The sequence below is a fragment of the Poecilia latipinna genome, unplaced genomic scaffold (assembly GCF_001443285.1).
Source record: "Poecilia latipinna isolate Pla-1442-1.1 unplaced genomic scaffold, P_latipinna-1.0 Scaffold1890, whole genome shotgun sequence".
NCBI classification, from domain to species: Eukaryota; Metazoa; Chordata; class Actinopteri; order Cyprinodontiformes; family Poeciliidae; genus Poecilia; species Poecilia latipinna.
Genome location: NW_015114506.1, coordinates 56,343 through 68,894, shown reverse-complemented (window position 1 = coordinate 68,894; position 12,552 = coordinate 56,343). Strand labels below are relative to the sequence as shown.

The following is a 12,552-nucleotide window of genomic DNA, read 5'->3' as shown; positions in this document are numbered from 1 at the left end:
TTTGTTTTGGTTGGTTATAAGAAAGAAAAAGTAATTTTGTTTTTGTTTGTTGGTGGGGGGGGGGGGGGGGGGGGGGAGAATTGGCACACCACTAAAATGATTATTTTATATCTTCAACAAATGTAATGTTCAGCAATTAGACTAACATGCATTCACTTTTTGAACAAACAAAATTATTCCTGACATTTTGATATTATAAGGATCCTTTAAAATAAATGTATCTACTCTTTAGAACGCAACATCCCTTTCTCTTTAAAAAAAAATCTGTATCACCATTAGAAATCCAGTTTCTTTGACTGAATTAACAAAGTGGACAAAAGACAAAGTCAGACCTCCAGGCAGCTCTCAAGTGTACTATGTAGGCCTCCACTAATGGAAAAGTAACAGCAGCTCGTTGTGCTGTGGGCTAAAGCTGCTCCGGTTCTCTGTGACGTGCCGCCGTGACTTCAGGCCGGCCATCACTGGCTCGAGTTGACCCGAAGAGACACAGTGGGTCTGGGAAACGCTGGTGTGTTTGGGTACCTTGCGTAGCAGCTCCAGCTCCTGGGCGGTCTGCTGGGACTGCTGCTGCTGCCTGTGGAGCTGCGCTGTCAGCTCCTCCACCTCCTTCGTGGCGGATGACAGGTCCTGGAGGGGCAAGCAATTACTTTGAGCCTGTCAGTGAACTATAACACTGCTCTATCAGATTTAATGATATTAAGTAATTGATTTACAAGATTACTTTGCAGACATTTCCAATACTTCCAAAAAAGATTTTCTGGTCAAATTAAAGGGGCAGTATTATGTAAAATCAACTTTTTGAGCTTTACATCATGTTATAATGTTATTTCCTCTTCAAAAGCAAAACTGGGAGTGTTACTTTGATTCTTTCATGCATGTTTGACAAATCCTTTAATCTCCATGGCAACAATTCAGCTGTGCAAAACGCTCGGATGAAACTAGCTCCGCCTTCAAGGCGTAGTTCCTCCTACGAGCTGCAATTTCCAAGCTTCCGCCACACAGAGCAGCCATTCCCTACGACTCCACTGCTCTGCTCCTTCAGACTAGCCAGATGTAATTAGCAAGCACCTGGTGGAGCTGCTGAGCTCATTAAACGACCTACTTCTCAGTGCTGCACTGGTAAAACGTTACTAAAGGGTTAATAGAGGAGAGATGTTGTGATGACTTCCTGAAGGCGGAGTTTCAGAAAGAGCAGGAGCTTTTAAAGAGACAGAGGCCCAATCCACACTATGAAGTCAAATTTATTTTAAGTCATATTTGACTTAACATCACTAAAAACAACATAGTGACTTGACTGCACTGTAAAATGACACTATGTGAATGGATGATTCATAATCAAGCCCCTTTAATCTTCTGTGTGTGTTCATGTCCACCTTAAGCTTCTGGTCCTTCATGGCTCTCTCGGCCAGCAGGTCTCTGTCCAGGCTGGCCAGCTGTTTCTGCAGCTCCTGGTTTCTGGCCTCCAGCTGCTTCACCGCGCTCCTCATGGTCTCCAAACCGGCCTGCAGATCCTCCTTCTCACTGCTCAGCGTCTCCTTCTGCACAAAGGGCCACACTCTTTACTGAAAGAAGCTCAATAGTCGGCCATCAGAGTTGGTAAACAATGTTTTATCATTTACAGCTTTTTAAGTTTTGTTGTTTTTACATAATAAATATACTAATGTGTAGTATTGATTTAGAAAATACAGATCCTGCAAGAAACAGAACCTTAACAAGGTGGATAGATGGAGGACAGATGGATAAAAGAAAGATGGGGAGACGGATAGAAGACGACTAATGGATGGACGGACTGACGGATGGATGGAAGAAATGTTGGGTGAATGGATGGATGGATGGATGGATGGATGGATGGATGGACGGATGGATGGATGGACAGACATACGGACGGATGGATGGATGGATAAAAGGATTGATGCATGGATGAATGTAGATTATGTGACAATATGTATTTCCATCTCTTTTTTATACTTTTTTAGTTTTATTTACATAAAACCACCATAACTGGAAGTCATTTTATTTCACAAATTCAGATTTAAATCATGAACATATTCCTGATTGGACAGCCTGGAAATACAATAAAGTCTTAAATTTGACCTTTTCCAGGTCTGGATAAGAACAGAAAAGGAAGAAACGGTGACAGTTTTGATTTTCGTTTCCTTAAGCAATATCTAAGATGACTTAATTTAGTTTTTTTTTTTTGAGCGGCCAGAATAAACTTTCTCTTATAACAGAAACAGACTAAAAAGAGGAGATGAACTTCATTCACTGTTGAGATGTGCTTGTAGTCAAAAGAATCAACCCTGCTCAAACACACGTGGCGTTTCTGAAGAAGCACCCGGGCGAATCTGACATGAGCGGCTCTGTGGAGTTTCCTCCAGACACAACGCGGCGGCTGCAGCCGTCTCCAGGCAGCTGTCAGCCAAACACCGAACCAATGATGGGTAAACTCAGACGTCGGGAACAACGCAGGGATCCCTAACTAGCTTCAGCGTGCGCGATCCCACTGAGAACCTCCAGCTCATCTGAGAATAAAGCGAGCCTCAGGAAACGCAGCAGATGGAGGCTATACCTCGCTCCATTTACCTGCCAGACAGTTACGAGCTTAAAGGGGGAAGGAAAGGAGTTATATATTCAAAAAACAATTTCTCCCTTGCGCAGCCAGTCACATCTGATGGTCTATTTGTGGGATGTATCTGGGAGACGTGTAGCTGGCTAAAATGACTCTGTAAATCATGTGGAGTTATGCTCGCTGGACAAAGTCTCACTGCTAAGATTTACAGGAGGCTGGGAGCATTTTGTTTGTTGTGTGTGTGTGTGATTGAGTGTGTATCCCAGTTACCTGTGTGACAGCACTGCTGAGTCGCTTGGTCAGCTCGGCAATCTGTCTCTCGGCCGCCTCCACCTTCTCCCTCTCCTTATCCAGTTGCTCTATTTGCCTGTCGTAATCTATCTGCAGGTTCTAAACACACACACACACACACACACACACACACACACACACACACACCCTCAATATTCATCACTGGAGGTCGGTTGAACAACTCAGTGAAGGAAAACACACATATCAGCTGCATTTACATTTGGCTATGGGACAAAACTCTCATTAGACACAACAGAGTGCTTCCCTCTGTAATAGAGACACAGCTGCAGGGCGTTTATGGAAGCCACTGGGAGCAAAATTACGCTATGCCAATTAGCTAAAAACTGTTAGGAAAAAAAGGAGATGATTAATCAAACCTGCAGGTTTTATTTTAAGCATATTCGCACTGTGATCAAATGGAAGAAGGTTTGTAAAGTGTGGCGTGAGTTTGCAAAACAAAGTGTTCTTTCACTGGAATTATGGTTTTTCCACATCCAAAGATTTCAAATTTACTCCACTACTTTCTACTAAACACCTCAAACTCAGTGAGACGGGTTGGAGAGTGTAATGAACATACAATAATTTTCATATCTTTTTCTCAATTATTGAATTACTCGTCAACTAATTTTGTAAAGGACTAATCGTTAACTAGAGTATGCAGACAAAAAAAAGCCATTTGCTGAAAGAACAATACACTTAACGGTACAAAAAGATGCAAAGGCAGAATCCCAAAAACCACTGGTGTTTGTGGTTGTAACATGACAAGATGTGAAAACCTTCAAATGTTATGAATAACTTTGGAAACTTTTCTTTAGTTCATTACATTATCAAGTAAAACACTATTTACTAAAGAGGGATTATCAAACAGTTTCCCCTTCCTTCCACTAGAGATACATTAATTTAAGTTTCTTTAATGTACTAATTTATCCGAATCCATGTAAACTATGACTGTAATAAAATCCAGTGCATCCTACCTTGTATCCTTCTGCTCCATGAATGATATCTTTCATTGAAGTGTTGACCTTTTCCCGCTCTGCTTTCAGTGACGCAACTTCCTCCTTCAGAGTTACAACCTGAAGAGAAGTCCAATAAATTATACTTTTAGCAATGAACAATTATTTATATAACAACTACAGAAAATGTCAGAATGATTTAATTCATCTACAGTTTAAAGTTTTGTTGTTGTTTTTTTTATCCAGAGCCACATGCAGGAGGAGCTGGGCCCTGGGCTCCAGACAGTTTGGTGCCCGACTCCCACAAAGTCCTTTTTCTCATAAAAAATTAAATCAACAGTAACAACAGATTCAGGAACTGGGGACCAAAACGAAAAATTCAACTAAAAAAAATTCTACTAACTCAACAATAATCAAGACATGATATTTTAATAATAATTAAACAAATAGAGTAGTGACATTTTTTAAATTACTGGAAAAGAATGTCAATTATTGTACATCCAAAACTGAAAACAAAAAGATTTTGCTTGTTTGCCTTATTAAAATTAAAGCACCCCGTTTGAAAAATTAACAAAAAACAACAAAAAATGTTTTCTAATGCCAAAAACATGAAAGCGGAGTCTCAGAAAGAGCAGGAGCTTCTTAAAGAGACAAAGACCCAATCAAAGCGTTAAGTTACAATTATTTTGGAGCCATTAGACTCAGATGTGATGAAAGTATTTGATTACCTCCTTCTTGCTGTTGTCCAGTTCCTTCTTGGCTTTCACTGCTACTGCCTTGATTTTGTTCATCTTCTCGTCTTTTTCTTTGATTTTATCCTCTAGGAGAGCTGAGGGAAGGAGAAGAAGAAAATGGTTTACTTATTCTTTTGAAGACTGCTGATTTAGTGAAATAAAACTGATGAGATCCATGATCACACCTAATTTCTTGGTTGTCTCATTGGCTTCACTTTCCTCAGAGGAAGCAGATTGGACATTAGATTCCTGTGAACAAAAAAATAAAGATACAAATATTAGAGGGTAAAAATAGCACCAATAAAATGTATTTCCTTTAAGCACAACTTTGGGAGATCCTAAACAAGAAACTTTTTGAGGCCATGGCCTCACAAACAGCCTCACAAACTTCTGCCTTTTAAACTGATTTTAGGAGTGTTAATGTTACTGATATTGTACTGGGTTTCTGTTGTAAATAATTGTTTAAATGTATTGTTGTCAAGACACTTTAGTGAGTTTCATCCTGGTTAAATAAAAGGCTAAAGATAAAGAAGAAGTTATTTTAACTTATATTTCCTAATAATGATTGAAAAACAGATTATGTTTGATTTAAAAAATTTTATTAGATTTATTTTTTTTAGTTTAGTTTGTTTTTTCCTCCAACTTTAAGCATCCTTTGTCGGTTCCCCAGAGGGCCGCGCCCCTCATTTTGAGAAACCCTGTTCTAAACGTGATGTGACCAGACGTCTGACCCACCTGCAGAGCCGATATTTCGTTCCTCAGCTGTGAAACCAGAGCGTCCTTCTCTCCGAGCTTCATTTCCCACTCGTCCCTCTCTTCTTGAGCCAGGGAAGCTTGGCTCAGGAGTTTCTGGTTCTCGTCGCTAAGCTTCTCATTAACCGACTTCATGTCTTGGAGATCCCTCTGCAGCCCCTCTACATCCCTCACTACGTCCTCCAGGTTTGACCTCAACATGTTTCGCTCCTTTTCCAGGTCTGTGATGTGAGCCTGGAAGTTTGTCTCCATCTCTTCCTCTCTTTTCTCGGCCTCCATCTCTTCAAGTCTTCTCTTTAAGAGGTTTCTCTCGTTTTCAAGCTCTTCAACTCGCGTCCGGAGATCTTCCAGCTCCTCTGTAGACTTTGTGAGGACTTCAGATTGATTTTCCTCCAGCAGCCTCATGGAAGCACCAGATTTCTCCACCTCCTCTGTTAGGGACTTCACCTTCTCCTCTAGTTGTTGCTTTTCAGATTCCCTCTGCGCCATGTGAGCCTCCAGGTCAGCCATCGTGGATGCCATTAGCTTCCCGTCTTCCTGAAGCTTGGACAGCTCCAACAAAGCCTGCTCCTGTTTCTGATGGAGATCATCCCTCTCCGTGGAAAGCTCTTTGACTCTCAGCTCCAAACCGGAAACCGTCTCCTCATAAATCCGCGTCTTCTCCTTCAGATTTTCTTCCATCTTTTCCTTTTCCTCCTTCAGATGCTTCACCTCGCTGTCTGTTTGCATCCTCAAGCTTTCCACCTGCTTGTTGTTGTCATCTCTGAGTAAAAGTATTTCCCTCTCTTTCTCTTCCAACAACGACTCGATTTCTTTCGTTTTGGCGTCACTCAAACTTTGCACTTCATCTTCTTTCAGCGTCAGCAGGTGCTGCGCTTTGTCCCGCTCTTCAGTCAAAATGGCGGCCATTTCTTTCAGATCTTGAATCATGTTCTCCTTCATCTTCAGCTGTGAGAAGATCTCCTCGTTCTGCATAGTCAGCTCCTTCACAGCCTGTTTTAAAGAGGTTTCTTCTTCTTCTGCGGAAGCGGAAGGTTTCTGGCTTTCAGCTGCATAATTTTGCTGAAGGTCTTGGATATTCTTCATCAGAGAGTTTTTCTCCTCTGTGATTTCAGTCATCCTCACCCGCAGCTCGTCTCTCTGTTGGCTGAGCTGTTCGATCTTTTCCTGAAGGTCTCGCACCGTTTCTGCGCCCTTTTCCTTCATGGTGTTGTACTGCTGGACAAAATCTTTGGTCTTCTCCCCCAGCTCTGTCTCCACACTTTGAAGTATGTCTCTCATCTGCTGGCACTCGGCCATGGCGTCGTTGCGTTCTCTGGTTAAGGCCTCACATCGGGCTGTCAGCTCCTCGTTCAGATTCAGGTCGCTGCTCGGCATCTCGGCAGGAGTTTCAACTTCTTGCTGCTCAGGCTGAAGCTTCAGCTCGTGTTCAGTGGTCGGACTGTCTTTATTCATCTGCAGCTCGTTTATTTTGAACTCGAGCTCTTCTTTTTCCACCTGGAAATCCTCCTTGACCCGCTCTAGCTCTGCTTCAAGCTCCGCCTTCACGTTGCTGAGCAGCGTGAGCTCGTCCTGCAGCATGGTGTTCTGGGACTGAACGTCGTCCAGCGCCGTCCTCAGTCTGCCGAGCTCGCCCTCCTCGCCGCCGCTCTGCGGTTCAGCTTGCTTGCACCCGGACAGCTCCAGCATTTTGGCGATCCCGGCGCCACGGCTGGGGTCTTCGTCTTCCTCCTGAACGTCCTGCAGGTAGCTGTCTGCAAAAAACAGAACAATGTCGCCTCAAGATGCTGCTAAAGTTATAAGTAAGTCGTTATAACACAGTGAATCGTACCTAGACCGGTCACAGTAACAGTTTGCTGGATGATAAATTGTCACAGAAATTATATTATGGTTATTTTGACACCATTTTCAACTAATGACAATTGCATCATAATGCAAATTTGACCTCTGATAGATGAATAGACACTAATTTTATACAAAACGCTCCAAACTGGAACAGAAAGACATTTTAGAACACAACAACCAAAAACAATAATAAATAAAACAGAATAAAATAATAAAAAAATAAATCTACAATAATAAATAAAATGGATCATGATGTCTATTTAAACAAAACTGCCCTTTAAAAAAATATCATAAGAACATTGTGCGGTTAATTAATTAATTGCTTATTGTGACAGGATTGATCGAAACACAAACTTCAACGTATTTTTGGGAAGATTTTAAATACAAAATTATGCAAAATTATAGTGGAAAAATTACAGCTATATGAGGATTTATGTTTTTTTATGACCTGTTGAGTGTTTTTGTGGTAGAATTTGTCAGCGTGTTGCTTGTTCGATTTTCACCAGAGTGTTTTATATATTTTAGTTCAGTTCAGTTTCATGAACATGTTTGCTGACACCAGCTTCTGTCAATAACGTTTTTCTTGCCTGGCCTGTTAATTCAGTTGGCCACGTTTTGTATGTTTGCAGTTCTGACATCGTTTTTAAACCTACAACTAATTTACATTTCTCCATTACCTGTTTACTCTGTTCATTGGTCTGCAAGATCTTTTATATAATCACCAATATTCTCTAATAAATGTCTTAGATCTTGATAAAATAGGTGTATTTATAATGACATTACATTTCATACAACTTGATTCTTTTTTTGACCAATTAAAAGTATTTGTTCCATTAAATTTTACTAAAAGTATCAGAGTAAGGGGGTGAATACACCTTTTAGACATTTAGCTGTAAAATATGTATGTGTTCGTACTGTTCTTTGTTTGCTTTTGTTTTAAATTGATTTTGTTTTCATATAACTTTATTCTTTTACTACATTCAATAAGGTCAAACTGCTACTACTAAATATTGAAAAAATGATGTATAAATGATCTTTCATGTCACAATTATGCATCACTTTGTGTTGATCTGTCAAATTACTGTAAAAACAAAATCTTACCAAGTATTTTTGTCTAGTTCTACTCCAAAAACCTTATTACTCTTTAAGTCAAATTGATTTACAAGCAACTTTTCAGCAAAATATAGGAGCTTATTTTAAGTAAATAATTATTTAATACTGTTGACAAAGTTTTAGTTCTAAGTGAAATAATCTGCCAGTAGAACAAGACATTTTACAATATTTTAAGTTAAAATGTCTTGTTCCACTGGAAGATCATTTTACTTGTTACTAACACTTTTTTAATTGATATTAAGGAATTATTTACTTAAAACAAACTTCTATATCGAGCTGGAAAGTTACTTATAACTGAGTTTTGTCTTCTTTCAAGTGTACTAAAATATTTGCCCTAGAAACTGGACCAAAAATATTCGGTAACTTTTTTTTGTAGAGATGAAATCCACACAAAATACATTGAAATCTTTAACTGTAACGTAAAATAATATTTAATTCATTGCTTAACTGACATGTAAATTCAGTTTTCAAGGCTGTTCTTATGCACATTTCTCCTCAGATAAATCAAACCAAACCCAGAGAACAGTAACATCCTTCCTCCTGTTGTACCTTTTGAAGCCAGCTGCTCAGTCAGCTCCTCGGTGAGCAACATGAGGCGATCCCTCTCGATCACCCAGTCCTCCTCCAGAGCTTTCATCTCGTCCTCATGCTGGACGGTTTTCTGAACCAGCTCCTCCTTCAGGTTCTCCACCTCCTGCTGGGCCTTCGTCAGCTCCTTCTGGTACTTCTCCTCCAGCTGCGCTGCCTCCTCCGAACTTCTGTCTTGGATTGCCTTCATTTCAGCTCGAAGGGTTTCCAGTTGAGCTTCCAGGGAGCGTCTGACTTCTTCTACGCTCTCTTGAGCACTGGTGTATTCTGCTCTGCGCTCCTTCTCTCTTTCTCTGTCTCGTTCCTCTTGTTCCTGGAGTAATTTCTGGAAATGATTCACTTTTTCCAGGTGTTGGTTTCTGGATTCCTCAATGCTGGACTCTAATGTTTCAATCTTCCGTTGGTGGACCTCAATAACTCGCTCATGTTCACTTTGCAGCAATGCTAGATCCTCCTGAAAAGAAAAAAAAATCAATCTGACTTCTTTACAGACATAACATTGCACAAAATTGTTATGTTTGTGGTATTTTACCTTGGCTTGCTGTTTGGTTCTCTCTAGCTCTTTGCGTGAGAGTGCAAGATTTTGCTGAGTTTCAGCTTTCTCCAGTAGCAGAACATCCATCCTTTCAGTCAGCTCCTGAAACAGCAAACATAATAAAATTACAAAATGTAAACATATTTACTTTTACAACAGATCTGGAGATATACAAACCTGTATCAACAAGGCATCCTCTGGACTTTTGTCAGTACTTTTGGATTGTTGTTTAAGGGACTCAACTTCTTTTTCCAAATCTGGGAAAACAAATAAAGTAATGTCACAAATTCAGAGCCAGAGAAGACTCACCAGTCGTGACTTTATTATCTACCTGTGCATTTGGTCTTCATCTTTTGCATGGCGGCAATCTGTTTTTTGGCATATTTGATGAGGTCATCTTTCGACAACGTATCCAGCTGTGCAGACAGCGGGAAGAAAAGAAAGAGAAAAACTAATCTTATGAAACAATCAAACTTTAGGGCTGTTTTAACATCATCTTTCCACATGTAGGTTTTATGCACCAACATATTAGCTTCTAAGGAAACCTCCCAACACTGTCGCTGCATATCATCAGCCATAGATCAATTTGCACTTTTAAAACAAATGTGTAATTCAGCTTCTGATCCTCATTAGTTTTGGCAAAAACTCTTTTTAGGGTTAAACTGGAAATCAGAAAAAGCACAAACTCTAAGTAGCTGCTTCAAACTAACACTCTACAGGGATGGGCTGCCCAAATCATCAACAAAATTAAATTATTAACACGGTGATCCACAATACAAGCACACTCCCTTTCATTTGGCCTAACAGTAAGATTTTCCAATTTTTCTTCTAGATTATCACGGCATTCTCTAAAAATTTAAACAAAAATGTATGACATGATATTATTGTCAAATCAATAATTTCAGAAACATTACTGCAGGAGTAATAATACAGCTCATGACAGGCATTTGTTATTTATATTTTAATAAAAAAATATCAATTAAAAACCTTCATTTTGCAGTTTGCAAGTTGTTTTTGCTCAGATTATTAATATTCAAAATGTGCTGATTGCTGGAATCTGAAATATTTCCCAACAGCTAAATTGTAAATGAAAATAAAGCCAAAAAAAAAAGTAATTCTGTCATCACATTTCCTCTAATGGTTTTATAAACAATCATGTCTTTAGATAAGACCAATGATTTTCACACTAAAGTATCAGAAAGAAAGGTCCGGATTAATTAAAGACACAAAGTTGTGAGGTACCTTTGACTTGGGAGCACCAGGTTGGGATGGAGTCCCAGCCTCAGCTGCAGAACCACCGGGATCCTTTTTAGAGAAAAGTAAAAGAAGTACCATTATTAGATTAAAAACCGTTGGGTTCATCAGGAGAAAAAAAAACACGTTTATGTCAACCAAAGCCTGACAATAATGTTTACTTTTTGCATAAAACTTGTAAATATTTTTTCTTCCAAGTTAGCTTTTTATTTCAGAAAACTGTATCAACGAAAACGGCTCTGAGTTCTGGTGTCTGTAACTTCAAGATGCTCCACATCAACTTGTCAGGTTAGCTAAAGCTAACTGCTCGATACTGAATATTTACCTCCATTTCTGGCGGCTCTTTAGCTTCTCCTCTCTCCTGTGTCACAAAGGCGGATAGCAGGTGTCTGACAAGGGGAACTTCAATCAATATCTAAGATTACGATCGACTACGCAGCGACTTAGCACGGAAACATTTCATCTGTTTTGGTTCCAAGGTAGCAGGCTAAAGCTAAGACCCGCTTCCGCAATCGTCAACCGGCTGACGTCGGAATAATTTACGTCACGTGTTCAAACGGGGGCGATCAACAAAAACATTAAATATATGGAAAATCTCGCCCTAAGATGTTTTAATAATGTATTTATTGCATAAAATAAGTATTGGACACATAAGAAAAATGTAAATATTTAGAATAGGAACCTTTGGTACAATAATTACAGGCAAAGAAGATTTTATCTCACACAGTTGAGGTGTACCGACAATGACCATCTCCTTTTATTGTAAGTGGAAAAACTTTAAAAATTGACTGTGTATTTAATACTTATTTAACCCATTGCATAGTATATATTTTTGTCGATGGACTGGCCCAATTACTCCACCAGTGCTTCATGATTCTGCAAGGATAAGCGTGTAAAGACAATGGGCTGTATGGATATATTGTATTTACATTCATTATAAAGCTGTAATAAAGCTACAGCAAAAAAAAAAAAAAAAAAAAAAAAAAAAAAAATCAACTTGGGATTCTGTAGAATGACTTTAAACATGCCAGTTATACTCACAAACCCTCCAACGTGACTGAATTAAAATAATTCTGCAAAGAAGAGTGGACCAACAATCCTCTACATAAAGCAATGTAAAACAGGAATTATCATTAATTTCTCATTTTGACAACAATTTTGTTACAAAGGGTGGCACAATCAGTGGTTTGGCGTTAGGATCAATCACTTTTTCACATAAGGCCAAACTGTTTGGGAAAGTTTCCTTCCCTTTAATAGATAAATTTTACTTTTCTGCTCCAAAATATGTTAAATCTACAATCATTCTTTTAATGGCTCTGTATGAAAGTTAAGGGCTGCATTGTGAAAAAATGAAAGTGTGAGGGATTTTGCAGGGCACTGTAATTTATTTCATTTGTGCCACTAAATTGAACATTTTGCTCTCGTTACAGTCTGAGCATCATGGGAAATCCAATTAGTTGTCACAGTCACAGACACAGAAGATAACAGGAGGAAAAAGGAGGTGAAATATGAGAAATGAGACATTGAGAAAAAGCCCCAAAATACTTTTCTGGATTGTATTTTAGCCAAACTGATATCATATTTAAGAAAATGTGCCCAGGTCTGTGTCCTGCAGGCATTGTTTTTGGGATGCTTGAGAGAGGGGAGGATATTTGCCCTCTCCCTGACATCAGGGCCGTCATAAACCCAGTGAAGCTTCTGTATTCTCATCCCATCGAGTTTCATCTGTTGAATATGGAGAGCGTCTGTTTTGACACAAGTGACGGAGGCACCAACGGGGCAACTCAGCTTGATGCCTCTTATGCTGACAAGGCTGGCATGCTGTAAGCAGAGGGCCAAAGGCTCAGCTGACTCCCTGTCTCATCTGGAAGAAACCCGCCTGGGTCAAACACACCCATCCATCAACAGCCCCTCCCT

The 12,552-nt window shown here is 39.5% G+C and overlaps 1 protein-coding gene across 1 annotated transcript in view; it reads right to left on the bottom strand.

Annotated features, from left to right (window-relative positions):
* gcc2 (GRIP and coiled-coil domain containing 2) overlaps nt 1-11,168 on the bottom strand; it is a 32,750-nt gene extending 21,582 nt beyond the window's left edge. The window contains exons 1-13 of the mRNA XM_015015179.1: nt 10,961-11,168; nt 10,624-10,686; nt 9,713-9,797; nt 9,559-9,638; nt 9,379-9,483; nt 8,808-9,300; nt 5,283-7,054; nt 4,733-4,796; nt 4,542-4,642; nt 3,835-3,933; nt 2,840-2,959; nt 1,374-1,538; nt 523-627 (exon numbers count right to left, since the gene is read on the bottom strand). Of these exons, the coding sequence (XP_014870665.1) occupies nt 523-627; nt 1,374-1,538; nt 2,840-2,959; nt 3,835-3,933; nt 4,542-4,642; nt 4,733-4,796; nt 5,283-7,054; nt 8,808-9,300; nt 9,379-9,483; nt 9,559-9,638; nt 9,713-9,797; nt 10,624-10,686; nt 10,961-10,966 (3,258 nt within the window). The 5' untranslated portion in view covers nt 10,967-11,168. The remainder of the gene's footprint in view (nt 1-522; nt 628-1,373; nt 1,539-2,839; nt 2,960-3,834; nt 3,934-4,541; nt 4,643-4,732; nt 4,797-5,282; nt 7,055-8,807; nt 9,301-9,378; nt 9,484-9,558; nt 9,639-9,712; nt 9,798-10,623; nt 10,687-10,960) is intronic.
* Between the last annotated feature and the right edge of the window lie 1,384 nt (nt 11,169-12,552).